The following is a 27,703-nucleotide window of genomic DNA, read 5'->3' on the forward strand; positions in this document are numbered from 1 at the left end:
TCCGCTGCCGGGGAGGCGGTTTTGTGTGTGTGAGTGAGTGCGAGCTGTGCGTGCGGGGTCCCCGCGGGCCGCGGCGCTTGGGGGGCCCGGCCCGGCGCGGCCTGCGCTCCCCTGCTGGCGCTCAAGGGGGTCCCCCTTGAGGGGGCCCCCTGCGAGGGTGCCGGGGTCCCCCCCCGGAGGGTGCGGGGTGACGGTGGCAGCGAGTGTTTCCCCGGTTGTCGGCTCCCCGGCGGGGTGAGGGGCGGGCAGGTGGGCGATGAATGGTTTCAGCACGGAGGAGGACAGCCGGGATGGGCCTCCCGCAGCCCCCTTGTACGGCCAGAGCTGCTGCCTCATCGACGACGGGGACCGCTGCGTGCGCCCCGCCGGCAACGCGTCCTTCAGCAAGAGGATCCAGAAGAGCATCTCGCAGAAGAAGCTGAAGCTGGACATCGACAAGAGTGTGAGTTGTGGAAGCCGATGAGACCCCAAGGACACCCCCTCCATGGCCCGGCCCCGCACTGCGGGAAGTTGCTGCCCCGCCGGGCGAGCTGAGCCCCGAGGGGGGTCACTGAACCCCAGGAGCGGTGTGGACACGGGTGCGGTGCTTCGCGGGGTGAGAGCGGTTCGTCTGTACCGCGTTCTGCTATGGGCAGCGTTAGCACGCTGGGGCCCGGAAGAGCTTGCGGGGTAAAGTCACGGCTGTTCTCCTTGGTTGTCTCCCGAGGGTTAATGAAGCAGCGCTAAAAACGGGGTTTGGGGAGAAGCTTTCATGCGGTGGGGAGCACATAACGATCGGGGGAGCGAAGGGACCTTTGCTTCGGAGGTAATAGCTCGGGTTTGATTTCGGTTTCGTATTGAAAGGCACTGCTGCAGCTAGGCGGAATCAGCGGGATGGCTTGCTGGTGGAGTTAGGGCTCACTGGCGGTATTCTTTCAGTTGCTAGGAATTCCTGTTCCCCTAAGGCAGGCTATTACCGCACCTAATGGGAAGGTGAGGTGTGCTGCCTCTTCACCAGGGCACCTGCATGCTTGTTGGCTGGTCGGCACTGAGCAGCTCGGTTTGCTGCTGACCCCTTTGTGACATTAAGTGACAGCTGTCAGCTCAAGATAGAAACAGGTCGCTTGCCAAGTAGAGAAATAGGTAGATCAGAGCAGCCTGTCAAAGAGTACAGAAGGAATTTCTCAGAAGCAGCTCAGTTAACGGAGTTCTGCTTTTCTTACCTGATCTTTGAAGATTAAAACCATTAGAATAAGAAACAAAAAGGTGAAGTTTTGTGTCGGACTGTTTGGCAGCTTCCCTGCTTGGCTGGGTCTGAATGCATCACATCATGGGAAGAGAGTGACTCAATTTGAAATCAAGTCTTATTAAACCCCAGATTATTTGTCCTGGTTGTAGACCTCAGCAGATTTGTCTAGTGGAATAGTAATTTCTTTCACTCTAGGAATGATTTGTTGTTGACAGATGTAGGCTTTAGAAATAAAGAGGAAATCAGACTAGTAACTCAAAATGAAGGGAATGTGTGAAGCTGACTGCATAAAGTGCTTTCAAATGTCAGGTGTCTGTGGCTTTTGCCTGACAGGTACCAAGTAATACTGAGCATTTGTGGTTCTTGTTTTTCTATATGCTAAGTTTAGTGAGATAATGTTTGTTAAACAGGGGGGTCCATGGCAGGATAAGCTGTAAGAGACATTTTCTTTTTGTTTCCTTGTTTGAATTGAGGTAATTACATAAATTCTATGTAGTCTAGATTTTAAAACACTTGCATTAATAATCTTCTGTATTATTCAAACCAGAATGTTCAGAAGAGTAGACCGGAATAATGTTTTTCTTGGTAGTTACCTGGTAGTAAGTTCTGAAGCAAATGCTCTTCCTCCACACAATTACCTGGGTTTTTTTTTCCTGACATACAGTTGCAACCATTAAAAATAAACATTATCTGCAGAAATTGAGCTGGAGCTCTCCAGTCCTTCATTTTCCTTGCCTTTCATGTTTGTAATGTAAATTATCTCTAACTCAAGAGGACAATATCAGGCCTGGGCTTTAAGAGTAGAGATTCCTTACCATCACGAGGCAGGCAGTCATGCCAGTCACCTGTAATGCTGCTGTGGAAGTGGCTGCTGTGGAATGCTGTTCTGCAGTACCTGGTTTGATTGCTTTTTCACTGCTTCTGGTTCTTAGGTGAGGCATCTGTATATTTGTGATTTTCACAAGAACTTCATCCAAAGTGTCCGAAACAAAAGAAAGAGGAAGACAAGTGATGATGGAGGTGACTCTCCTGAGCATGAAACGGATGTCCCAGAGGTTAGTAGGTGCCAAGTCAGTGTAGGCTGCTTTTGAGCATGTTGAAGTTTCTCTTGGATGTGTTCATGTATCAGAAAACACTGATATTTTAAATTGCAGCTCCACTGAAACTGCTGTGGAGTTGCTCTCATTTTTCAGGGATACTCTTGTTCTGATGTATGAAAATGTCCCAGTTTTCTTCATTCCTGTGTGAGTTCTTTGCTCATGTAAAGTTCTCTATAAAAAGAGGTGTAATAAGATAACTGCACATCTTTGTTTATGTACTGCTTCCAAACAGAGCTGTTAAGACAGTATTGGCTACTAATTCTTACTTAAAAGTAAATTGTTTTCAGTGGTGACTGAGGCTCCAGTATGGTTCCTTGTTACCTTCCTATTCATTGTTTTGCAGGTACACTGGAGTATTCAGTAGGTCACTCTCTCTGTGTTTGGGTATTTGTTATCCAGGGATATTTAGCTTTTCCAAACCTTTGCATAGATGGGACTTTTGGCACTAATCAAAACAACTCTCAGATACTCTGTAACATCTTTATTTGCAGGAAGTAGGCCTGTGGAAGGTTGTCTGTGTCGCAGAACTCTAGGATAACCTCTTTTGTGTGCCACTGTGTGCTCTGTTTGCTTTGGTGATGTTTCTGGTCCTGCTGACATCGCAGAAAGTTACGCAGAGGTGATGTTCAGAGTTCTGGCCACCTCAGCAGAGCCCTCTGCTGGAAATGCCACCTCTACTGACAAAAAGCAGTTTCATTTTGGGGGGAAGCCACCAAGAATCGCCTTGCAGCAGAGCTGTGCCTTGACTGCAGAGCTCTGTCCACACCCCTCCGGTGTGGAAGCATTGAAGGAATAGCAGGTTTTTGGTTTGTGTATTTTTTAAGGATACCTGATTTTCGTTGTAGCTGTTTGTGTTTCCATTCTAAAAGGTTCTCCATCAAACCTTTCATATACAGGCTTTATGTTAGTTGCCAGGATGATTGGTGAAGACCTAAAAATGTTAGTGCTGTAGAGCATGCAGGATATTTGGTGGTTAAAAAGGGAGGGATGCATGTCACCTAACTGATCAGGGAGCTCTGCACTGTGTCAGCTTTAATGTCATTTTCTTCTTGATTTTCAGCAGAGATTCCTTTTGTCTTTGAAACATGGTATTTTCCACATGATTTTCATCTTCCTTCCTGCAACCTCCCCCAGCTTTGCTTTTAAACTGTGCACTTCTCATTTAAGTATTTGAATTTCATTTCTTCCCTGTCTCTGCACTCTGTTTTATGTCAGCAGCCATTTGTTCAGTGCCTGCTAAATTGATATTTCATGTGTGAGCTTTTTCAACCTTGTGGGAACAAAAAGTTCCTCTCTGCTTGGAGGTTGCAGAGGTGTAATTGAGAGCAGAAATTGGCCAGCAATTCTGTTGACAGCATGTGAACCAGAACAAAATTTTCTGTTTCCCTGAGGCTGTTTTGGTCCTTCAACATTAACAGATACAAAATATACTTAGATTTGTCAGTGAGGCAAGCTGATGTGGTGCTGAATGCTGGCAGGGAAGAGTCCTGTTGAGGAAGAAGAATTATTTTTAGATACCTCAACATTTCTGCCTGATAACAAGCAGAAGGTGGTGCTCACCCCTCTTCTCTGCATTACTTCCAGGTTGACTTGTTCCAGCTCCAGGTGAACACCCTGCGACGTTACAAGAGACATTATAAGTTGCAGACTAGGCCTGGACTCAACAAGGCTCAACTGGCAGAAGTAAGTGATGACAGAGGTAGTGTTATCTTTATCATTAAACCACTTTTTATCTCCTCTGCTCATGTGCTCATTTTGCGGACACTAATGCTTGTAGTGACTCTCGCTAGTACATACCATGTGCTCTGCAGAAGGTTTCAGGAGATGACACCAACAGAAAGCTGTGTGCTTGCTTTCACCTGAGACAGTCATGGAAGACATGGAAGCTGGCTCTTGAAAGCATGTTTTAGTAACTTGCTGTTATCTGCTTCCTTTCCCTCCTTCCTCATAGGCACAGTCTATTACCTTTAGGGTGCAGAAACAACCTAGTTTGCAGTGGCCAGGGTGTTAGCTGAAGATGGCTGTTCGACTGAAACTGAGACTTACACACTAGTAGTCACCCCCTGTTAGTTTTCCTTTCCTCACAGGCACTTGAACTGGTTGGAGTTGCTTATTATTAAAGGCAGAATCCCTGACCATGACTTCAGATTCCTTATTTCCTCCCTTGTCCTGGTGTCTTATGATTCTGTATTAAGTCAATAAAAGGCCCTTTCCTTAAGGGCCTCTACTGCTGCTTTCTCACCATATGGGGTACTACTTAAGAAAGAACTCTCTGTATCTCTCTGTTATTTAAGCTAGTTGTGCTGATATGCATCTGCTCTGCTCTCTTTCCTGACTTGATCTAAAGGCATTTAATGGGAAAAGTCTTCTCTAAACTGTAAAAGTAAAAAATCTGTAGCAGTTACTGAATGGTAACAAGGTTGATTTTGTAAGCTGAGGCTGTCACAACTGCCCAAAACTGTTTTGCTTTAAAGACAAAAGCCAGCAGACCAAAAAAGACAGCAAGATGCTGTCTTGCTCTCTTTCAAAGTCAGCTAGGGCATGAATATACAGAATATAGCAGATATGTAGTGCATGTAGGAGTAAGTTAAGTGAAGCAGGGTGGGTGTATGTCCTCAGTAGTAGCTCAAATTTGCCATGTTCTACCTAACTAGTTCATTGTCCCTCAGCTACCTCCTGCCATGAAGGACTACTTACTTAGGCAATTTACCATGAATGTGCCCAGGAGTGAAACAAATAAAACTACTGTGCAAGCAGAAAATAAAGGGAGCCTAACTTCAAGTTGTCACACACTTCCCAGATTTCCTGTGAAGTCTGAGCAGCTTTGACCCTACGCTGGATCCTCGTCCAGCTCCCATGCTTGAATCACTGCTGCCTGAGGCTCTTAGACTCCTGCTGCTACCCCACCGTAAGGAAAACTCAAACTTCCATAAATCTTCTTGGAGTGACTTATTGCTCAGCCTGCATCAAAATCCAGTTTTGGAGCCGTGTTGGGTATCATAAAAGAGCTTCTTCCATATGAGAAGCAGATCTCATCCAGCTCCATATTTTCTACATTCATTTTCTGAGGAAAAAGCAGCTAATGGTTCAGGGTTTATGCCAGTGCCAGAGAGGGGTAGCCCTAACCAAATCCTAACCCTCCCCTCGCAAATCCCCTGGTGTTCCTCTCAGTAAAAACTTATCCAATGCATTTTCCTTTGGATTCTAAAACTTTGCTATACTTTGTTCACAGTTTGCTATAACTTTGTTCACACATCAAAGTATGTGAGTATTTCTGACACTCTCCTTTAGAATACTGAGCTGCAGGGAGAACTTGCTCACCAGATAATCTCAGCACGAAATGTCACTTAGGAGAGGCCACGCTGCTTTGGCAGGAGGACGTTCTGGCTTCCAAATTTCACTTGTAGGTTGGCTACAAATACTGCTGATATAGCAAAACTCTGCTGTGTTCATAGGCACATTCCAGCTGTAAAGAGAGAGAGGTAAATGAGGACTGACAGCTTGAATTGGTGCATGTTTGACTAAAAGTGTATTACGCTCAGTGGCCATAAAATTGTTTTTGGAAAGTGAAGAGAAACCCTGTTCTGATTATTTCTGCTTTTTAATGTCAGACTTTCTGTCTCTTTCCATGTTGTCCTTCCAGACTGTCAGTCGTCACTTCAGGAATATTCCTGTGAATGAGAAAGAGACGCTTGCATATTTCATCTATATGGTGAAGAACAACAAGAGCAGGCTGGACCAGAAATCGGAAGGTAGCAAGCAACTAGAATGAAGATGAACAAGACCTGGGATAAGAGAGACCTTGAAGGAACAGATGGTATTGTGCATTTTAGGTATATAAAAACTGCTGAAGTATACTGTAAATTTTTTTTAAATGCAGTAAGTCTGGATGACAGAAAAAGCTATAGACATTGTTATCAGGAGTATTGGGAAACATGTGCTCAGCATGTTTCTGAAGACTTCTTCCCCTCATTTCAAAGTCACATTGGAACAGAGAAATGAGGATAATGCAGAAACCAAGTAAACCCATAGGACTGTGGAGTTTGTCAGCTCAGTGTTCTAAACCATTTCTGGAAATCTGCATCTCAGTGCAATTCAGATCACAGATGGAATTTTCCCACTGAATTCAGACTGCATCACAAGCCACCACTGCAGTTTGACTTGGCTGAGGACTGGAACAGCAACAGAGATTAAATCCATTATTGAGGTGCATGGGCCAGAAGTTTGCCTGAAGCTTGCTCCCCACCTGCACATGCTCTGTCCTGCCTTGAGTCAGTGCTTCAAGTCCCAGTCTTCTACAGCTTCTCCAGCTCACCAAATCTGCTCCCATGAACTCTGCTTCACTAGTCTGAAATTGATACATTTTTCTTTAACCATCCTTCCTCCCACCCCCTTTTGACATGGATGCCAAACAGTTCTCTGCAGTTTCTTTTTCTAATTTCTTTTCTTTCAGAGCTCACTAATTAATTGTCTGTAAGCATTTAAAAACTCCTGCATTTCCTCTGAATGTGGTATTAAGGCAAATACAGCTTATCTGCTGAGTCTGGTCCTGTTGGTAGAAATGCTCATTTAATTCACTTATGTGTATTTCCTTTGTATTCAAGGCTCAGTGATGGTAGGTGAAACAGGAACATCTGTCCCCTAATCTCTGTGTCAGATCAGGTATCAGTCATGAATTTTATACTGAAGATGCTCTTCAGCAGGTGTCACAGAACTGCTGTCAATCAGTGGGCTCAGCAGTCTCTTTGGTAAAAGCAAACTTAGGCTGATGGGTGTAGTATGATAACTGGGAGAGTGACCTGAGTGGAGCATGATGCGTTTCATCTGTCTTTGCAATGGGCAGCAAGTATCAAAGCATTTGCCTTTTATGTGCATCACATGTGCTTTCGTAAGAGCTGTGTGAGTGAAGGATGCTGGTGCTCTGTAACTGGGCACTGTAGGAGGAGATTGCTCTGATTTTGTTATTTAAAGCCAAGGTGTCCTTACAAATAATGCAGTGGTTATTTTGGCAAAAGGAGCTTCTGAAAGTGTTGGTTGTGACTGACTGTTCTCCAGTGACCTCAAATCTCTTCAAGGGGATGTCATAATTTAAAGCACCACTCTTTTTTTGCTGTTTTGATGTCTCCATTCTGTTACAAGATGCCAAGACTACACATAGTATATTCTCAACAAGCCTTAAGCAACAAACTGAACAGTAGAGAACTTTGGCTAACGTTTTCTCAATGGCAGGTTTTACTATTCTGAAACTGGATGAAGCTTTGTTGACGAGCTAAATATACATCATGATCCCAGCTCAGTGCTGCTTCAGAAGGTATGAAGGGTTCACATGGTGAAGCTCTTATTGAAGCTTTCCCAGGGTCTCTTTAAAATTCAAGTCATAATTTAAAGAAAGCCGTACATCAGCTCTGAAGCATTTGCTAATACTCCAAAAACGTGTTCAACAAACTTTGACATGTCTCATTCCTATGTCATAGGCAGTAATACTCTGTTATGGTACACATCCCATTTGTGAAGTTTTGGGGAGTGTGATTGTTTCAGCATTTCCTTGTTCAATCCAGTATGGATTTTAAGACCATCAGACAAGAGAGAGGTTCAATGAATGAGGAGAGAATGTCTTGTGTCAGCATTTCATAAATGTTTAAGAAGTTCCTAATTACTGGTCCTTTCCTTATTGAAAGGATGGAGTAATTCCCACATTAGTCACCATGATCTGGCTTCTCTCATTCAGGACAGATAGCTAAGAGAGTTCTCTGACTGCATGGGTAACCATCAAAGTACTCGTGCAGTCAGAAGGTATTACTAAGGGAAAATTAGTGAGGTGAGAGGTTTATGCCTCTTTGTAACTTCTAGACCAAAACTGTAAAAAAATGTAGTTTGTTTGGGATTTACCTTCTTTTTTATTGTATTTTGTTTTGTTTTATTCCTAAGAGTAAATAAATCTGTTGGGGTGTTTTAGCAGCCAGCAGCAAGATGATTCGTTTCAAGGAAATATGGTGGCAGGTTCCATCTGTTCAGGTGTATTCACTGGAATGCTTTTGTGCAGAGGTGGTATCCAGGAAACTTATTTTTATTTTCCTTAAAATAGTCAATTGATGTGATCCTGTTGGGTCACTGTTAAAGCAATTATACCTTTTTTTGGGAAGAAAAATTAAATTCTTAGTGAAGTGTGATGGTGAAGAGATGTTTACCAGCCATTAGCAGTTGTTTATAAGGTGGAAAGCTTGGAGGCAAGACACCAAAGAAACAGAAGAATCTTTGGTTGTTGGACCCCACAGCCTTATAAACCCTTGCAAATGCCTTATTACCTTGTTCTCAACTGAGCTGAATGCCTTGAGCAAAAAGAAGCCGATGTCTTGTTGGAAGGGTTAGCCACTTTATGGCTCCCATGCTATAAACTGAAATCACACATCAATTCAGTAGCAATATCCATGTTCAGGGTGCCTGTGATTCTTGAAAAGCATTTAGTGTCTAATAACCAGAAAACGTAACAATGCAATCGTCGTTCTGTATGAAACCATGCTGTGTATTTGATTCCTTATGCTGCATGCCAATTAAACAGCAAAAGACTTTCCAACTTCTTTTTGGTTTAAACTTCAAAGTAAATGTGTTTGAACCTCACACTTGTGAAGCCATGAGGTGGGACATTTGCTCAGCACTTTTAGACATGACGTGTTGGAAAGGTGGAAGACCCAAATTGCTTTGGCTGGTATGATGAGTTTGTTTTTTCTTTTACATTTTCGCTTTTCACAGATGGGCCTTAAATTCTGTCTAGCTTTGAACCATGGAGCACAAGCCTTGGGGGCATGGAGGATGACCAGATGTCATCTTCCATTTCTAATAGTGGAAGCTTATTTCTTACAAGCCTGCATAGGTGACATTCACCCTGGGGCAGAGGAATCGTCTTTAAAGCTCTCCAGCCATTATAGAGCCTAACTCAATTACATTGCCTAATTCAATTCTCATTGAAGAGTTGCATTTACTTCATTAGACTTGAATAGATCCAAAGCCATTAGTATGAGATCCAAATAATGCAGAAACATCTCTTCTGGGGTTAATTCCATCCTGTATGCTGACCCTCTGCTCACTTTAAAGGAAGAAGAAGAAATCATTGCTGGTAGTTATTGGCTTGAGCTCAACTCAAGGGAGTTGGAAACGTGGAGACTTGAGTCGGTGGCAGTCTGACGGCTGAAAAGTGAAAATCTATCCAAGGTGGCTGTGTTAGAATGCAGGGTCTGAGTTTCTGCATAGCAAAGAATGTGGTATAACATGAAGTAAGCAATGGTATTAAAAGTTACTGTTTCTTTTGCCAGGCACTTTAGATGCTCAAGCCTGAGAAAAGCAGAGTGGGCAGGTTTGTACCTCTTGTCCCCAGTACTCTGTTGTCCTGGTTTTCCTTAACAATGTGGCTGTAAACCACTAGATGCCCTGGTGTGCAAGACTTGACCACAACACAGCAAGTCTGGCACTGCAAGTTAGTTTGAAGTGCAAGTTGGATTCAGAGAGGCTTTGAAAACAAGAGCCACAATAACCCACAGTGAGTGTGTATTTGGGAGGGGGTCATGTTGGCACAGAATGAAACAGGACCTGGCCCACAGAGAGGCTGAACAACAGCAGCGTGGAGGAGGATTTGTTCAGTGTTAGCTCTTGTAATGGATGTTTTATGAGAGGGGAAGAAGGGGGAGCTGCGCACTTTACATCTTTTGGTTGAGCCAAATGTAAATACCAATGGGAGAGCTTCAGCAGTAACTGCAGTTGGAGGGGAGAGAAATGGTCTGCTGAGGGACTGTTTATTTAAATGTGCAGACCATACACTTCCCTAGAGCACTAGAGTCACTTTGCCTGTACAGATTAAAAGAGTGGGCAATACAAGGCAGCCTCCTGCACAAAAGGAGTCCTTGTACTGCCCCAAATATTGACTGAAGAGTCCTAAAGGTGAAGGAATGTTTATTGATGCCTCACTCCTCTTGTCACTGCTGCCCTCTAACCATCTCTAGCTTATCAAGTCAGGGAGTTCTCATGTTCCACTTTCAAAGTGCAAATGAACTGTTAGGATGTAAGGTACTCCTTGCACTTTTCACAGCTATCCCTGGTCTCACGGATTGGACTTCCTGGTTAAAACATCTGTTTGGAATGAATTGAAGTGTGGGGAAAGGGGGAGGCTCCTGCCTTAAACCTGAACTTCCCTTGCAAGCGACTATGCAGCCACCCTGTGCATTAAGAGGGCCAAGGAGCCCTTTAGCTGAGCCCAAACAGGGCTGGGTTTACTCCACAACTAGAGTGCAAGGGAGGTGAATAGCAGGTAACTTGCAGTATGGCTTGAAGTCTTTCAGCAGGCTTATCAGGAGAGAAAAACTGTTCCCTCTTCTGTTTCTGGCCTCCATGTGTTGTGCTGATCTTATGCCAAATGTTTTGGACACCTTGTATTTTTAACTGTGTAATATAGCTGTGTATTGTTAAAGCAACTTAGTAACTTATAGCAAAAACTGTAGAACTCATTTCTCTGAGGTGTAGGAGATGTCCTGCTTCCACTGTGTATGAGACTTTAACTCTGTACTGTCTGACAAAGACACAATGCTGAATTTCACTTTAATAAATGATCTATCTAGCAACAAGGCCTTCATTCTCTTCTGTTTGCCTTCCTGCCCTTATCACTTTCAGCTCCAGAGCCGAAGGAGTTCTGCTTTTCATGACCCTTTTGTGCCAGGCTCTTCTGATTCACAGTCATTTCCCACCTCCCCAGGGCTGGAGTATTGCAGACACAGAGGGGAACAGCACTGCTGAGTAGGGGATGTCAGTCCTGAAGCAGAAAATTCAGGTGATGGGTTGTTTTATGACAAACCTGTGTGAGTTATGCAGATGTAAATCATGGGGACATTGAATGCCACAGTAAGACAGCTCACAAGGAGATTGTTGGAGAGCCACATGAGCTTGCATTTTGGGGTGTTGGGCTTTTCTGTGCTGGGGATTTTGCCCCCTGTATTATGAACAGTCAAGTGCAGCGTCTTACTTGATTGATGTTTCCTAATGAATACTCTTTAGTTCAACCCTGTGCTTCTGCCTACTTCAAGTACACCCTTGGCTATGTCTCCTGCATGACTACTCGCTCCTGTTGCCCACAGTTGGAGTTGCATCCCAGTTGATGAGGTGGGTGCTACTCCAGAGCGATGCTGTCATGTGGCATCCCAGTGTTCAACCCATTATCTGCAAGATCCTGGTCTGTGTAGTGCTGTTTCTTTTCTTTTCCCCGTGTTGCTCTCCTCCTGACTCTCAGCCCTACAGGCAAAGATGCAGCGAGGAAGTGAGTGATGACACAAACCGGGGCTTGAATACTTGTTCTCCTGAACCCTGTCATGGCATTTCCTAAGGCTCTGCTGGCACTGCCTGCGGCATCCTTTAGCCTTGTTTTTTTAGCCAGGAAAGGGGTTGTGGTGTAGGTTTTCAGACTCTTGGATCTCACAAAGGAGGGTGTGGAGAACTTTACACTCAAAATATGTGAGCTACATTTATTGCTGTCAAATTACAGTGTTGATGTGCAGTAAAGATTTGCACTGATAATTCTGCAGCATCTCCTGTATCCTTATTCCTTGGTGCTGTCCTACAAGCGACTGACCTGTCTCCTCATCATTGTTCAATTCGCAGTAAGGGATAAATTGACCTCTGGGAGAAGGCTGCCAACTTGCACTGTGGCTGTGTGGTGACTTCCAGCCATGCAGAACACACCTATTGATCCTGCAGTGCTGCAGGCAGGAGGCCTTTGGTCCCCTGTCCTCCATCCCAAGGCATTTGGTAGCAAGGGAGTGGGGACTGCAGGGAAGGGAGCTTAGAGAGCTGAACTGAATTGTGTTGTGCCCTACTCTGCTGTGAGAAACAACCAGTGAGCAGCAGTTACATTTGAGTCTGATACTCTCGTTGCTAAAGGCTGACATTGATGTATTGGAGACCTGGGGGAGACTGAGCTGGTGCATCAGAAGCAATCCCAGTGTACCCAGTGCCTGTGTTTATGGGCTTGTCTGGAGGCCCTTGCAGTGAACTAGGATCTTTCTGTACGAGGCAATGTGCTGCTGCCCTGCTACCACTGTTGTGCCTGTCTTGGGGATCCCTCAGCTGAAGGTCAGACCAGAGGGGCCACAGAAGCATGGAGCAAGTGTGGATCACTTCACAGGGCACCCCCTGTGTGTTGTCAGGCTTTCTGAGGAGGTATCAGGGAAAAGCCTTCAGGTAAGGGCAGCATAACACAGTGGAAGGGGAAAAGCCCTGTACTTTGCATTCCCAAACTGGTGAGTAGGGGCTCTTCTGCCAGCACAGCGAGGAGGTGTCTTCCCTAGGGAGAAAGGGGAGAAGGGCTGCAGGAGGAGAGCTTTAAGCAGCAGCCTATTACCCAGGCACCTCTTTAGCATGAGAGAGTATAGTGGGAAGTCTGGTGGTACAAATATACCCTGCCAGCTTATCTGTTCTTTCTGTAGACTAATGAATAATGCTGCTTAACCTCATGTCTGCTCCCTGCCAAGAAACCCGCAGAAGATTTCAAGCCCAAAACCAAGGAGGAGCCTGCCCAGCCTTTAGCAAATTCACACCGAGAAACCAAGCAACCGGATGGATCTGACGGGCCTGCAATGCACATCTCTGCGCTCCGTGCTGCCGTGAGAGGGCAGTGTTAGCTCAGGAACCCAGCGCTGAGCGCTCTGCCCCAGCACCTCGGAGCCCAGCGCAGCAGCGGGGGACCAGGGGCCGCTGCCCCATCCCGAAGTTGCCTCCTCGGTAGGAGCCGACTGTACCTGTCGGATGCCAGCGGCGGGACTGGGCTGCAGCGGGATGTGGAGATCATAAAACCGGTTTGTTTGGGGCTAGTTGTGGGGTTTTGTTTGCCCTGGTTGGACATTGAAATTGAACACGTCCGATTCTCTGTGTGAGCCGTCTCACAGCCTCCCTGCAGCACTGATGGAAACCAGGCTTTGGCAGAAGGGCAGCGCAGAGGACTTGGGAATAATGTGAATGTGGATTTAATGGTTTTACGGTGTAGAGACGTGGCTGAGCAGGCTGAGCACGCAGGGGAGAGCCCTAGGGTGGTTTTCCTTCTTATATGATTCCCCTGTATCCAATCAGGGATGACTGCATGGCTCTGCCAGCACTCAGTCTCACTTTGCCAGGAGCTGGAGCCCATTTCACATCTCTTATCCCTGTATGCTTGTTCCTTAAGTATCTCAAAGCCCCCTAAAGTGCTTTTACTTATTTGTTCTTGGAATGTTCTCCAAGACCTGTTCCCTTTCTGTGTTGCAGGAAGTAATCCGTGATCCCTTCAGCACCCACATCAACGAGCACCGTGGTGTTGTAGGGAAGACCAGAGGCTGTGAGACAGGGGAAAATGGAAGTGTGGAGTAGGTGAGCTGGCTCTGCTGCTTCTCCAACCTCCATATGGAGTTCCAGGGACCAGAGAGCACTACGATGGGCACTACATTAGCAAGCTCACTCACCCAAGATTGTGGTCACAAAGCAGAGAGGAGGCTCTGAGTCCAAGGTGCGCGAGCATTGCCTGCATCTCTTTCTGGTCTCAAGGTGAGCAGAGGAGGGAGTTCCAAGGCTGACGCCAGCTCTATGCACTCGCTCAGACTTGTACCTGCTTCCAGCTCCTCAGTTCAGGACGAGCTGCTGGCCAAGCAGTTAAACCAGCCTGCTCTGATCCTGCATCCCCCCCGGCTGCTCCTGTGGGTCACTTATAGGCCATGAGAATTTTGTTAAAGTAGCTGCAGTACAAGGGGGGAAGAAAACCCTTTTCCTCTCTGTTCCTCACTTTCAGCTGCTGGTGACGCCATAAATTCCCTGCTTCTCTGGTTACTGTAAAGCCTTTCAGGGTGGTCAGGACCTGAATTTCTCACCCAAAAGAACAAGCAGGGAAAAGGGAAACTTCACAAGCAAAGACGTTTCCTCCTGCAGGGATTCGTTGTGAGGAATCAGTGGGCTCACAGTGTGGGCTCTTGCTTTGCAGCCCCTCACTCAGCCCTCTTGGGTAACTCACTCTCCTCTCACCAGTAAATATCCTCTTCCCAGCCCTGCCTGGCTCCTTGGCCCCTCTGACCTGCAGGCTGTCAGGTTTGCTATTGCATTTCAGCTTTGTGGTAACCAGGAGAGGCAGAGCTCATCCAGCATTACACAGCATGGAGATGGCACCGAGTCCTGCTGAGCAAAGGGTCCGGCTGGTTTTACCCACTGCCCTGAGCTGCAGAGCACTGATCCTCCACCTGATAGCCCCAACTCCATCCTGGACCTGAAATCCATCTGCAGCACAGGACACCAGTGGGCTGCTGTGCCACTCCACACCAACCAGCTTCACATAAGGGCTCTGCTGAGATGTCAGGGAGAAGATCAACACGCAAATGGCAGCAAAGTGTCATTGAAGCCAGAGAAGGTGCTTGCTAATGGGATCGCTCCACCACAGAGCAGGACACGGATGGGTCACTCTGCAGAAAGTCATGGTGAGCATCTCTGCTAACCCATACCACGCACTTGTGAGAGGAGTAAATACTCACTTCTCCAACACCCTGCACTGAGGAAAAGGCCTTACAGTGCTAGCAACCCCAAGCAGGGACAGACAGTGTGAAAACCCAGAGAGTATGGATATGGTTTAAAAGGTAATATAAAAGAAAGGGACAAAACAAGTGGGAGGCATCATCTCCCTGATATTTCCACTCTTCCTGTGCTTGGACATCATTTCTACAGCTACAGATTGGAAATTATCTTCTCTTTCAATGGGTCTCTGGATTCCATGACTCCAGAAGCATGGAGATTCAAGGAAGAGCTATTGCATGTCATGAACCAGAAAATCCTCCCCAGCAGAGCGGTGCTCCCAGGAGACAGCCTGGCTTGGGAGCCAGTGCCTGGGCTGAGAGGCTCCGGGTGTTGGGAGAGGATCAAAAAGCTCCCCTGGCAGTAAATCTTTCCCCTGCCATGGCACTCACTGGGGCTTGTGGCCGTTCCTCCGAGGTCGGCCCCAGGTCAGGATTTCTTCTGTCTCCTTAACCCCCAAACCTGGAGATTTTTGTCTTATCTTTGACGCCATCTTGACACCGAAAACAAATTATAGCCCAATTACCCTTGCTGAGCGGGGCTGGGGCTACCTTAAACCGCCAGAACCATCAGGCGCTTCCTTAAGCAGGGGTAATTAGAACTGGGGGGAGCCCTAGAACATGGGGCTGCCCTTGTCCTCCCTGCTTGCCATGGCTGGAGAGGGCATCCCATCCATCCCCATCCCACCCCATCTAACCTACTCACTCTGGCCCAGCCATGCTGCACCCATGGGCTCCAGAGGGGCCACAGCAGAGTCCAGGCAGTGTCCAGGGGTTCCCGCCACCCGAATGCCTCCCCCAGCCCCATGTCACTGATCAGAGAGGCCGCTGATGGGAGGCAGCAGCTGTGGCCCTGTCCATGACCTTCACATCTGGGGACTTCTCATCCAGAGCAGGGGCATCTCCCTGCTCAGGCCAAGGAAGAGGCAAGCAGCAGCATCACAGCCGTGCTGCTGTAACAACCAACATGAAACATTAAACATGTATTTTTCTTCCCTTATTCCAGCGACATTAAAGCTGCATGAGGGTGTTTCTTGCCTGGGTTCTGCCCTGGTGGCAGCTGTTTTGGAAGCCAACATGCACTGAGCTGGGCCCCAGCCTTTGCTCATCTGGGATCTGCTGCTGCAGCCCCTCTGCTCATGGAAAGTGTGTGCAGAGCTGGGCCTCTTCCAGGATCCACCGCATGGAGCAGGGAAGTGGAGCTGTGCAGCAATATGGGACACCCTCCTGGCCCTACAGGTTTGCTGCGGGTGCCCTCCGAGCGGGTGGCTGGGGCTGGCTCTTTCTTTCCCGTTTTTCTCTTTTTTTTTATCTTTTTTCTTCTTTTTTGGCAGATTGGTATTTTATTTGGCTCCATTCTGTCTACCAAGCTGTCCAGTGTAACCCTTCCCTTGCTGCTCCCGAGATAAGAATAGGCTCCCCCGAGATCAGATAAACAGGCCCATAAATACCTACAACAACAAGAAGCAGGGACTGGGCTTGGCAGGAAGGGAGGGGAGAAAAAAAAAGGGGGGGAAAAACATTTCTTTGCACGTAAATCCCAGGGGTGGGAAGAGCCCGATGGCCAAGCAGAGCCAGGGTCCCCTCCATGGACCCTCACAGCTGGATTCCGATGGCAGGGGACACAGCACGTATGATGCTGCCCCAGGGCCAAGTGATCCCTGTGTGTGTGTGCTTCTATCCAGGCAACTGCAGATTCAATCCTGCGTGCCAGGGGTGTGCTGCTTCCCAACGGCATCAAGTTCACGGCAGGGTCGAGCTGTAGCTGTGTGCTGAGCCACCTCCCCTGGTGATGAGTGAGGCTTTCAGACGGTCAAAACCTCGAAGCTGATGCTCAAACTATTCTTCTTCCACTCAGGATTGATGCAGCCGGTCCCGGGATCTGCCTGCTGGGATGCTGCTGGGATGCAGCTCCCAACTGCACGGGTTTGCTGCCTGAGGAAGAGAAGCTGTCCCCTGTGCACGGCTCCCACCCCCCTGCAGCTCCTTTCCCTTTGGGGTGAAGGGGCGACCCCATCCCAAGCTGCTGAGCTCAGCATCAACACCCTTCCCAGCCCCGGAGATAAGTCAGGGATGGAGCTCACTTCTTGCAGCTCACTTTTAAAGCATGGGTTTTTGGGAGCAGCAAAGCCCAGGGAACAGGAATTGTTCAATGCTCTTTTTCACCCATCTTACCCCAAAACGCTGAGCCGTTATCTTGCAGGAAAATGCTCTTGCTGGGCAGGGAAACCCTCTGCAGATGGAAGCAGAGTGCTTCCCCTTCCAAAATCACCATGAAGTGAGGGAGGCTGGCGTGGACTTTCTCAGAAGTTTACCAGCAGGTACCACCACCAGAATCTGGTGGTAAGAAAAGCAGCAGCCAATGGATGCAGGCAGAGCATCACCCGGCTCTGCAGGGTGCTCCTTTTCCAGAAGGATAGACGGAAACTCATAGGGAAAAAACACCAGAGGTACTCTCTGAGGTAGAGGAGGGTCTGCAGGCTGCAGATCATGGTTGTGGTGTGCCGGGACTGAGGCACCGACTTCTGTGCAGAACCCCCAGCCTCATGCAGCAGAGCAAATTCTAGGTCCCCTCGTTAACCCTTTCTCTTATCTGATGAGAGCAGCCTCAACCAATGCCATACGGATGCAGGGATACAGGCCCATGTAACAAGGATTGGCGCTGGACACATTTACAGTGCGCTGGATTAGTGCTAGCAATGGCTTGGGAACATTCCCGTAAAAGCCCAGCACTTTAAGGGACCATGAAACCCAGCTACAAAATAGGCTATTTGGGGCTTATTTTCTGCATTTTATTTTTTCCTTATTTTTTTCCTCTTTAAATGTATTTGGGTTTAGGAACGACCTGTTCTAAATCCATTCATGGCTTTGGTGCCGTGCTGAACTTCTTATAGCCCAAACAAAACTGAAACCCCACCAGTGCTGCACTGAATACTGCTGCACTCAGGCAGTCAGTCCATCCTCATCTCCACCTCATTCAGAGGGATCAAAAAACACATCGAGAAAGCAGCGGTGCAGCAGCTCTCAAACACAAGGAGGCTGATTCCCGCAGCCTGATTGTTCAAGAAACTTTAACTCCATCCCAGAGCATTTGTGTGTCCATCGATCTGTATTTGTACACACACAAAGTGGTTCCAAACCCTGAGCTGTTTCCCCGCTGGTGAGCTGCTGTATTTTTGGTGTGTGTGGCTCCACACACGCAGATCGATGGATCTATCGGTGATTTACTGATGTTGCATCACTATTTCTATACCTTTAGACGCAAGCAAAAGCTGGGATTCAAACAGAAAATGTAAATGCTCCCCCCTGAGCCCTCGGATTAACCTTCCAACCCCGTGCTGGTTCTCTTTGCCTTAAGCAGCCGGAGGAGTGTCAGGGTCTATCCTGGTGTCCCTGGTATGAGCGGCGTGGCAAGGCAGAATCAGGCCCTGAGCGCATTTGGGAAGCGCTGGGTAACAGAGCTGAGCGTGTACTGAATAAAGGAATGAGGATTCTGCTTTAACCATTAAGGATTATTAAGGATTTAAGCCTAAGAGGTGACAGAGAGGACTTTGGGCTGTGTGAGCATCAGTGTGTCTGAGGCTGGTGGTATCCATGTGTTTGATGGTGAGGGGGGAATGTTGCTACTTCAAAATGCAGCCGAGGCAGCGGCTAAGAGGGGATCCCTGTGAGAACGGAGTCGGGAGCTGCCGGGGCAGGGAAGGGAGCCGAGCCCTTGTTCTTTACACTCAGCAGCATTAAAACAGGGGCTCCACAGCTCCGCGGTGCTCGCGCCAGCCAGACGCTGTAAAGACCTGTTCCTGCCATCCTTCCCCACACCAAATACAAGTCCTGTCCCTCTAGAAGGTGTCCAGGGCGAGGAGGGAAAAGGGTTGTAAGACAGGGGCAGTTTGTGCTCTGGGATGAACAGCGGGTACCCTTCATGGAGCCCACCAGCTCCTGTGGTGCGCAAGCACGGCATGAACAAGTCCCAGAGGATCCCACGGGCGGGAATTCCCTCGTATGGATCGGCCCCATAGCAAGGTACTGATTTCATGGGAGTCCTTAATCCCGCAGGATGCGTTATCCCGGCAAAGAGCGGGATCTGAGCAGGCGGGGAGGGCGCAGGGGTTGGAGCCGAGGCTGTTTGCATAGAGTTTGGATTTTATTTAATGTTTTTGTTAATTATTCCGTTTTAAATACGTGGTGCGGCGCGCGCGGTCCCTCGGGAAGTGGTCATGCAGATCTGAGGTAGAAAACCCGGCACAGGAGTGAGTGTTCCCAAATGCACCTCTAGGTAGTTTCACCGCAGCCACACGTCGGTCGGGCAGCGGACGGGGACAGGGTCTGGGGCTCTTATTTACAACAGCAAACGAACTAAACCGCTTCAGCCCGGCCGGGGGGGGGGCAGGAGCCCCCGACCGCTGTTGGCAGCGGGAAGGAGCAACGATTACTGCAAACAGGGGAAGGGGCGAGAGAGGGAATGGCCCGGCCGGGCCCCGGTGCCGACGGGACAGGCAGGATCCGGCCCCGCAAGGCGCCCGTCACTTGTCTCCCGCGGAGCATCGGCCTCGGCGGGGGTAACAGGGCCCGGGCTGGCTCCGGGGGCCGGGCCGGGCTGGGCTCTCTCCGGCATTGCACATGGAGGGGTGAGCGGGGAGCGCCGTCGTGGGAGAGCCCTCAGGGGTTCAGTTCCAGGGCCCAGACCTGCTGGGGCCAGCCCGTCCGGCCCTTCAGCTTCTTCTCGCCGTGGCCCAAAGGCTGCGAGTAGACCTCGGGCTGCTGCGGGAGAGGAGACGGGGAGAAGGGGGAGAAAGGAGCGGTCAGAGGGGGCAGGAGCCCGGGCACCTCGTGCCCGCCTCGGGGCTGCAGCCGAGCCCGCGGCTCTTACCAGCCCGAGGATAAAAAAGGAGGTTTACGGAGTCACCATCCCTGCACCCCGCCCGTTGCGGCGGGGGAAAGCGGCCGCCCTCGCCCCAAAACACCCTTGCTCCTCCCGGGAAAGCGGCAGGGAGAGGGGACGGAAGGAGCGGGGTTCACCCCTCGGGGAAAGCAGCAGGGAGCCGGGATGGGCTTTCCCTTTCCCTCCTGCGGCTGTTTGGTTTTAAGCTGGGTAAAAAAAAGGACTCCAGCGGGACCGGGAAGGGCGTTTTCCCCGCAGATCCCCGGCTCTCCCTGCCCGCCCTCGGAGCTGGTCAGCGGGGTCCCGACCCGCTTCTTACCGTCTCCCTTTTCCTCTTGTTCTCCCTGCCGTCGGACTTCTTGAGCTCGGCTTTGAAGCCCTCGGTGTCCCCGGGCTGGCTGTCCTTGGCCAGCACCTCCATCAGGTAGGCGATGTAGCTGGTGGCCAGGCGCAAGGTTTTGATCTTGGATAGTTTGGTGTCGGCGGGCACGTTGGGGATGCACTCTCGGAGCTCGGCGAAGGCGCTGTTGATGCTCTCCGTCCTCCGCCGCTCTTTCTTGGGTCCCCCGACTCCTTTCCTCCGGCCCAGGCGACCGCTGAGAACCTCCAGCCGCCCCGGGCCAGCCGGGCCGTGCTCGGCTGCACTGTAACTCGGGCTCTGGCCGGGGAGCTCGGGGCTCACCTCGGCCGGGCTGAGCACCCAGCCAGGGAAATAGGCTCGCTCCTGGTGGCACCGCGCAGCCGGCCCGAGGAGGAAGGGGTCGTGCAGCATGGGGTGGTGGTGGTGGTGGTGCTGGTAGCCCCCTACCAGGTTCATGGTCCGCCCCGCTGGCCCCGGGGGCCGTGCTCAGCAGCGCACCATAGCCGGGAAGGGCTCCCCGCCGGGCGGGCAGCGGGGAGGCGGCTCCGGCCTGGGGCTGCGGTGATGGTGCTGGTGGTAGCGTTGGGGTTTGGGCTGAGGCGGACGGGGTTTGGGGTGTTGGTTTTGTTGGGGTGGGTTTTTCCCTTCTTTTTTTTTTTCCCCCTATTAACCCCTTCTGAGGCCTCCCAGACGCTATATAGCGCCGGGGCCCCCCCGCCGCGGAGCCAATGGGCAGGGGAGGATGCTCGGGGGCCCCGGGGGGAGCGGGCGGCGGAGGGGGCGTGCGCCGCTCTATCGAGTCGGTTTATTTGGGCTCACACCTCCGCTCTTCTCTTTCGGCCCCCGCTTGTTTCCCGCTTGCAAGGAGAAGGGGGTGAAGAAGGACCCTAGGGGGGACCCCGGCTGCCTCCCCGCCGCACATCCATCCACTCCACTTCCCTGTTCCCAGGGCACGGTGTTAGGGCATTGCGGGGGCCTTGGAGCACCCCGAGCCAGACAGGAGCAGCCTCATGGGTGATGGAGGAGAGGGGCAGGAGAAGACACTGGGGACACCATGGGCTGGGAATGGCAGAGTGAGGGCAGGGGGTGCTCCTTCCACATGGGGTGCATTGCCCGTGCATGTGGATGCTCTGCTGCACATAGAGGCACACTACATGCCTTCAGGCACACTGCACGTGTGTAGAGCACATGTATGCAGTTAGAACACACACGTTACTCAGATGCACTGGATGTGTTGCCTGCACATCCCACAAGCATAGAGCTGTGCACACACCGTACTCCTGTCTGTGCTGTACACATGCACACCACAAATAAGTTACACACATGCACTTAACTGCACCCATATATATTACATACACCCACCAGCAGCACACAGACGGTGCACACACAATGTCATCATACTTATACTACATGCACACACATGCTGTGCACGCACACACACATGTTGGATGTATGGCATATAAACACACACGTATACTGCACAGCCGTGCACAGACACTGCACATGCATACATAAATATGTAGAGATTATACTGTCCACACACACAAACACATTTACAACAGAGCAGTGGGGCCGTGCCCTGTGATCCCCTGTCCCAGCCTGGCCACCAAAGGGATGGGGGGTCCTGTCAGGGCTGGGATCTTGTACTTCATGCAGCTCCCAAACCCGAGCCCAGCATGAGGCCCTGCAGCTACAGCACATCCCACTCGCCCCTGCACCCATGGGACACAGATCCCTGGGGCGATACCTCCCAGACCCCGCTCTGTCGGTTGACATTGGGAACGACCCCTACGCTCTCTCCCATTACTGCCAGTGTGGACACTGGGCACGGCGGTGGCTATCACAGCGCCGCGGGGCAGGAAGGGACTTCGGGCCCGAGGTATGTTAGCGATTAACGGCGCTTTGCAACGATTCATCTTGCAGCGGAGGGTGGAAACGTTGGAGGGTTGTTTGCAGGCGCTTGTATTAATCATCCGGGCTAACACACCATTAACGTCCTCCTGCATTTTAAAGATGACAAATTTTATTTGACTTCTCTCAATCACTGTTCCCGGGCGGATTCGGGAGCCACTTAAATGCCTCGGATTTTCCATCGTTAGCTGTTACAAGGCAAGCTGCAAAGGCAGGAGGCCGGGGGGGCCGGGGCAGGGTGCAAGGGGGTCTCCGGCAGCCAGGGGGCTTGGGGGGGAAGCAGGCATAATGGATCTGCCCAACCTTGCTCCCCCCTGCTTTGTTCTTAGCTGCTGCAAAGCCCACCCCCCCTTCCCACCCCCTTTAAACAAGCTCCCTGCAAACATTTGCTAGTGATTACTCTTCGTTAGAGTCAGGCTTTGGGCAGGGTGTTGTGTCCCTGATTGCCTCCAAAACGCCCATGGTTGGGTGGGATCCCTGAGCCCAGCTTAGAGCTGGTGGGGTCTGCTGTCCGTCTAAGAGAGGTTCAGGGTTCCCCCTTCATCCCTCACCCCCCTGTACCAGCAGAGCATCACCTGCAGTGCCTTGCTCTCTCTCATAAACTATCCACACTCCTCACTGAACCTCTCCTCATCCTTGTTTAAGCCCTGATCCAGCAAACCACCAGGCTGGTGTCTGTGCCACTCAACCCCATTGCTGCAAAACACCCCACTCACCCCAAAACAGCCCACCCATCCCCATAGCCCTGCATTGCACAGCCACGTCCAGCTTGGAGCCACCGCCTCTATCCTTGCACCAGAGCCACCTCCAGCCTCTGAGCCAGGTAAGCACAGCCCAAGCCCGGGCATTATCTTGCTTTATTCACCACCCTTCAAGGTCCCTGGACCCTGCACAGCTTGGAAGTGCTCAGCTGAGCAAATAGTGGGACCCGTGGGTTGATTTTCCTTTGGAAAATCATTCTAATCTTTCGTGCTTTAATAAAATAATAAAACCAGAGCCCTTTTCATGCCGGCACCTTCTAAATCAAACCAGGCTGCTTTGGTCATGGCATCCAAATTTAGCACTTCTCCAACTTTTGGTGAGTTCCTTTAATTTCACTTCTCCTTACTTGTGCAGGGGGAGGAACGCCAAGCGGTTCGGATTAGGGGATTTATGGCTGGTGGGGTGGGAGGAACCATGTTTCTCTCCACCTGTTTTCCTTCAAATCCTTCCCAGGGAAAGATTTCCTGACCCTTGATGATGGTGACAGGGGTGTCAGTGCCGCATGTTGGGGGGTGAGGTTATCCTGTGTCTCTGCACCCCCCTGCACCCCGATGCCAGTAGGATGGATCCATATCCATCCCCTGCTCTGGTATGGGGCCATGGTTTTGGTCCCAGCCCCTCGGCCACCTCCTTATCAGCACCCAGCAGCCCTGGGTGTCCTGTGACTTTGACGCCAGCTCTGCTCCCTCCAACCCCAGCCCTGGCTCCCTTATCTAAATAGGAGCGTAAATCAGTGCCTTGGCAGATGCCCTGGCAGGACAGGGACTCCATAAAAAGGGGCTCTGCTCCAGCTATGTTTACATTGCAGCCCCATAAAATATTCTCCTTGTCTTCCCTGCAGCATCCCGGCACCTTCCTGCACCCGCATCCCCCCTCCTCAGGTTCCATCACAGGGTACAGCTGGGAAGGTCCCAATCGCAGCACGTTATGGTACCCCATTGGGTACCCCGTTGGGTACCCCACCAGGTTATGCTCAGAGGTACCTCGATACCCTGCGATCCCCCCCTCCAACAGCAGAACAGGGCTGAGCCAGCTCCCCTGGGCAGCTGGGTTGTGTCTAAAGGTGCCCCTGGGTATTTATAGCACTCTCCCAAAATAATACAATAATAATCACTCAGCACCTTCCTAACAGTTCTGATCCCAGAGGCCTGGGGGAATGGTTGAGAAAAGCCTTGGGAAACTGAGGCACGAGCAGAGTCTGCTTCAAGGGGATGTCTGTGGGGCCGGCATCATGCGTGGGGCTGCTTTGGGGAAATTATTTTCATTGTGGTGATGTGAGGAGGGAGAGAATCTGCAGAAGGGAAATTGGGTCAGTTGGCTTGGCAATGAACCCAGCCCTAGGGTCATGGCCAAGCCTGGGCTATGAGCATTAGAGCTGTAAAAGCCCACTCAGGACATACCTCCTCCTGTATGTCTTCCCACATATGTCTTGTGCCAGTATAGGTCTTGTCAGAGCAGAAGGACCATTGGGATGCAGGGGAAACCACACCTGAGTCCCTCCAAAATAAATCTCTGGGCCTTGATCCTACAACAACATCACGCAAGCAATGTTCAGTGGGGTCCAGGCCGTTAAAGCCCTTCCAAAGAAACAGAAGGAATTGGTGTGAATGGGTACCCATGGTGTGCTGAGCCCTGATGCTCCTGTTCTCCGCGTGAATCCACAGCACCTCTGTACACACACCTCCTGTGCTGCCCCTCTGGCGACACGACAGATGATTGCAACCATTGCCTCTCAAGAAATACAGCCTATTTATGGCCAAACAGCCATTGCTGCCTGGATAAATCAAAAGGGAAACAAAGCTTTATGGAAAGAAAGCATTAATTTTTTCATGCAGGGATGCGCCAGGCACTCGCTGGTTATTTTTGGTGCTCTCTCTTTGCTGGTGCTGTAAATGACACTGTGTTTACCAGAGTTTTTATGTCATCAGAGCAAAGTCACAGCTCGGCTTCCTCTCCTGTGTATTTTATGGGGATGGATGTGCCTGTGAGGAACATTCAAACTAAACAGAGCGCTGGTTTATAGGAAAAAATGTATTTATTTGAAAAACCGTAACTCACAACTGGGGCAAAACCGGGCTCCATGTTTATTGCCGCTAATGGGGTGTGGTGGCCATAAATTAACCTGTGAAACTGCTGGGGCTGGACCAACAAGGGCTCATTGTGCTGACGGAGCAGAGCGGGGCTCCCCAAAGATGGCCCATGTCAATGCGCAATTAGGTTTGGATGCAAACAATAGGCAAAGGGAAGGGAACAGTGGCCTCACTGCTGGAACCACCCCTAGAATCATTGCTCCAAGCTGGTGTGGGTGCCCTGCTTGAAACAGTGCTGCTCCCTCATCTGATTGCCATAGAAATGAGCAGAAGGAGGCTGTACCTGTCATAAAGGGAGTATCTGTGGTACCCATCACAGACACATAGTTGAAGATGATGGAAGAAATGAGTCTGTGAGCTCTGACTGGCAGCATAGGTGACGCATTTGTATAGAGAGCCCCAGCTGACATCAATATTGCACTGATGCAGGAGTGATGCTTCTGCTCTAAAGCCTCTTCTTTCCCCACTCACATTCCCTGTTGAGACCAACACTGACCCCTCAAAGTCCTGTCGCTGGGGAGCAGGAGGTGCCACCATCATCCCCTGATGCCTTGGCTTGTGGTTTAAGTGCTGACCCATGGTGTCACCTCTCCATGCATGGGGAGAAGCAGAGAAGAGCAAACTGATGAAAACCAGCACCTTCCCCTCCTCCGTCCACTTTCCACTCCTGAAGCAAATTTACAAGGGCTCTAAAATGTCCAACTCCAGGGCATCAGCCAACTGCTAATAGCTGGGGATTGGGAAAGACATTTCCTCCGCGTGAGAAGGATTGCATAAGCGCTTATTAAGGCAGCTCCTGGCGTTGTCTGAAGCATCTGGTTTGGGGCATAGCTGGAGACAAACTGCTGGCTCTCAATGAGGTAGGGCTGGGACCAATGCTTGCAACTTCCCCTTCGTGGGTGCAGGTTCAGGTCATCTCGATGTGCCAGTGGGGAAGAAAGGTGGGTTGCGAGGTGAGATGTGTCTTTATTCCCATCTTGGCACAGGGACTGACCTGGCTCGTTGGCTGGGCTCCTGTGTCTTACTCAGTGATGTGTGCATTGCAGGTAGTTGGCTTTGCCATGGGAGAAAGCTGGTGACAGTGGTATGGGCCACCAAACTCTTTGGGGATGCTCTAATAAGGCTCCACTGTGCTGCAGGCTCAATGCAGAGTGCTGGCACTGGGGAGCAGCCAGAGCCAGGGAGCAGCATCCTTCCCTATAGTGGGACCATGTCCCAGTATCCATACTTCCTGCCCTCTATCCATGCAGATCTACCTGAGGGGGGTTTATTCACTTTGTCTGTAAGTATTTGGGAGCAGATTCACTTCTCATTGCACAGTGCCTTGTGCTGGGTCTGGCTCTGCCTTCCCAGCTCTTCTAGGGTGGGAGAATGAGGACAATTAACAGTGCTTCACTGTGCTGTTATCCCCAGCTCTGCAAAACCCCAGGACTTCTCTCTCCCTGGGTGCAGGAGCTACTCCACTCCCAAGGGCTGGCATTCCTTTGGTTCTCCTCGCTGCATCCCAAGAGGTTCATGCAGCCACCGGATTGGCCATCAGGTTATAGAGAGTTGCAAGACAATTTTATCAAGGTTGGGTTTGTTCTCTGCAGATTGGGGTGGTTTTAAAAATTAACAGGCATCTGTTAAGTCTTTTTGGGGGTGTGCAACTGAAAATTATTTGGGAGCTGGAGGTTTTAAACCATTTTAGTGCTTTTTTCCACCCCTTTTCTCCCCTGTTTTATAAGTGGAAGGTGGCAGAAGTAAGAGTGCAGCCTGGGATCAGACTGAGGCTGCGAATAGCCTCGTGTTTAGAATGCAAGTTTTGGGTCAGTTATTTCTGTTATTTTCTTGGGTTTTGCTTTAATGCCCCCCCCCCCCAAAAAAAAAAAAAAACAAACAACAAAAAAAACCCACCAAAATCAAACAGGGAGATGAAGGGGGAATCCTGGAAATCTGTTTCTTTCATTAAAAACAACATCTCACACAAAGCTGCTGCTGACCATGGGCTGTATCCAGCCACACCAGCTTTTATAAGCATAGCCCATGGAAGCTAGTGTTGTATGGGGGTGTTATGTGGGGAACACAGTGTAGCCAGAGAGGGTGGTTGTGCTCTTTGCTGGAACCACCATCCCGGTGCTGGAATGTGCTCCCAAAATACACCATCCCAAATGCATTGCAGAGCTGCCAGCCCAATGTTGTGCTGGGGGCACCTTCTGTGCCTTCCCTCCCCTGGCCTTGTATTCAAGTATGGGTGGTTTGGGGCAAGAAAACAACTTTTTCATGAAATTATTATTATTATTTATAAAAGCTGCCCCAGTCTCACTCCCATCATCCTGACAGCCTGTGGTTTGGGTTCAGGGTGGAAATTTGCCTCCCAAGGACTGGGTTTCCCCTATCCCAAGCTGGGATCCAGCACCCAGTGCATTGGTATCACTGCCTCTGGGGACCCATGGGCATAGAAGGGTGGTGGGGATGTCTGGGGGGAAAAGTCTGAAATGCATGGGGTGTTGTGTTGTCAGTGTGGGCTATGGAGCTGGCTTTCAGGGAGTCATGGGATATAGATGTGCTGTGAAAACTGAATCCAGACGCTCAGAGAATAATGACTTTATTTATCACACATCAATATGCAACTCCTCCTAACATCCTCTGGTGTAGAAAACTTTTAAAATTGAGCTTTTTGGAAGGAAAAAAAACATTTCCCCCATAAAAATGCCAATCCCATCCCAATCCTTGAAACTGAAACAAAATAGTTTGCTTTGAGCTGAAGACATTTCTGCTCTTGGCTCCCTGTTTCCCAAGCAGAGCAGTGAACATGAAGGAAAAACAA

At 49.9% G+C, this 27,703-nt stretch overlaps 2 protein-coding genes across 4 annotated transcripts; one reads left to right on the plus strand and one right to left on the minus strand.

The window, feature by feature from the left end:
- Positions 1-24: 24 nt before the first annotated feature.
- SAP30L (SAP30 like) lies at positions 25-10,937 on the plus strand. Of its 3 annotated transcripts, XR_004080320.2 has the most exons (5): positions 25-442; positions 2,161-2,283; positions 3,913-4,027; positions 5,129-5,236; positions 5,972-6,102. XR_004080320.2 is itself a non-coding variant. In XM_005147174.3 (4 exons), exons 1-4 carry the CDS (start codon positions 257-259, stop codon positions 6,098-6,100), a joined length of 537 nt encoding a protein of 178 aa, XP_005147231.1. In that variant the 5' UTR covers positions 25-256; the 3' UTR covers positions 6,101-10,937. The 3 variants fall into 3 exon arrangements, 2 of the variants coding, with proteins under 2 accessions (XP_005147231.1, XP_005147232.1); XM_005147174.3 differs by lacking the exon at positions 5,129-5,236 and having other exon boundaries at positions 3,913-4,011; positions 5,972-10,937; XM_005147175.3 differs by lacking the exons at positions 2,161-2,283; positions 5,129-5,236 and having other exon boundaries at positions 3,913-4,011; positions 5,972-10,937.
- An 8,609-nt stretch (positions 10,938-19,546) lies between these two features.
- Positions 19,547-20,587, minus strand: HAND1 (heart and neural crest derivatives expressed 1). The gene is made up of 2 exons (XM_005147173.1): positions 20,090-20,587; positions 19,547-19,649 (listed from the first exon to the last, which is right to left on the minus strand). The coding sequence occupies exons 1-2, from the start codon at positions 20,585-20,587 to the stop codon at positions 19,548-19,550; spliced, it is 600 nt and encodes a 199-aa protein (XP_005147230.1). The 3' UTR covers position 19,547.
- Between the last annotated feature and the right edge of the window lie 7,116 nt (positions 20,588-27,703).

This window comes from Melopsittacus undulatus, chromosome 10, assembly GCF_012275295.1.
Source record: "Melopsittacus undulatus isolate bMelUnd1 chromosome 10, bMelUnd1.mat.Z, whole genome shotgun sequence".
NCBI classification, from domain to species: Eukaryota; Metazoa; Chordata; class Aves; order Psittaciformes; family Psittaculidae; genus Melopsittacus; species Melopsittacus undulatus.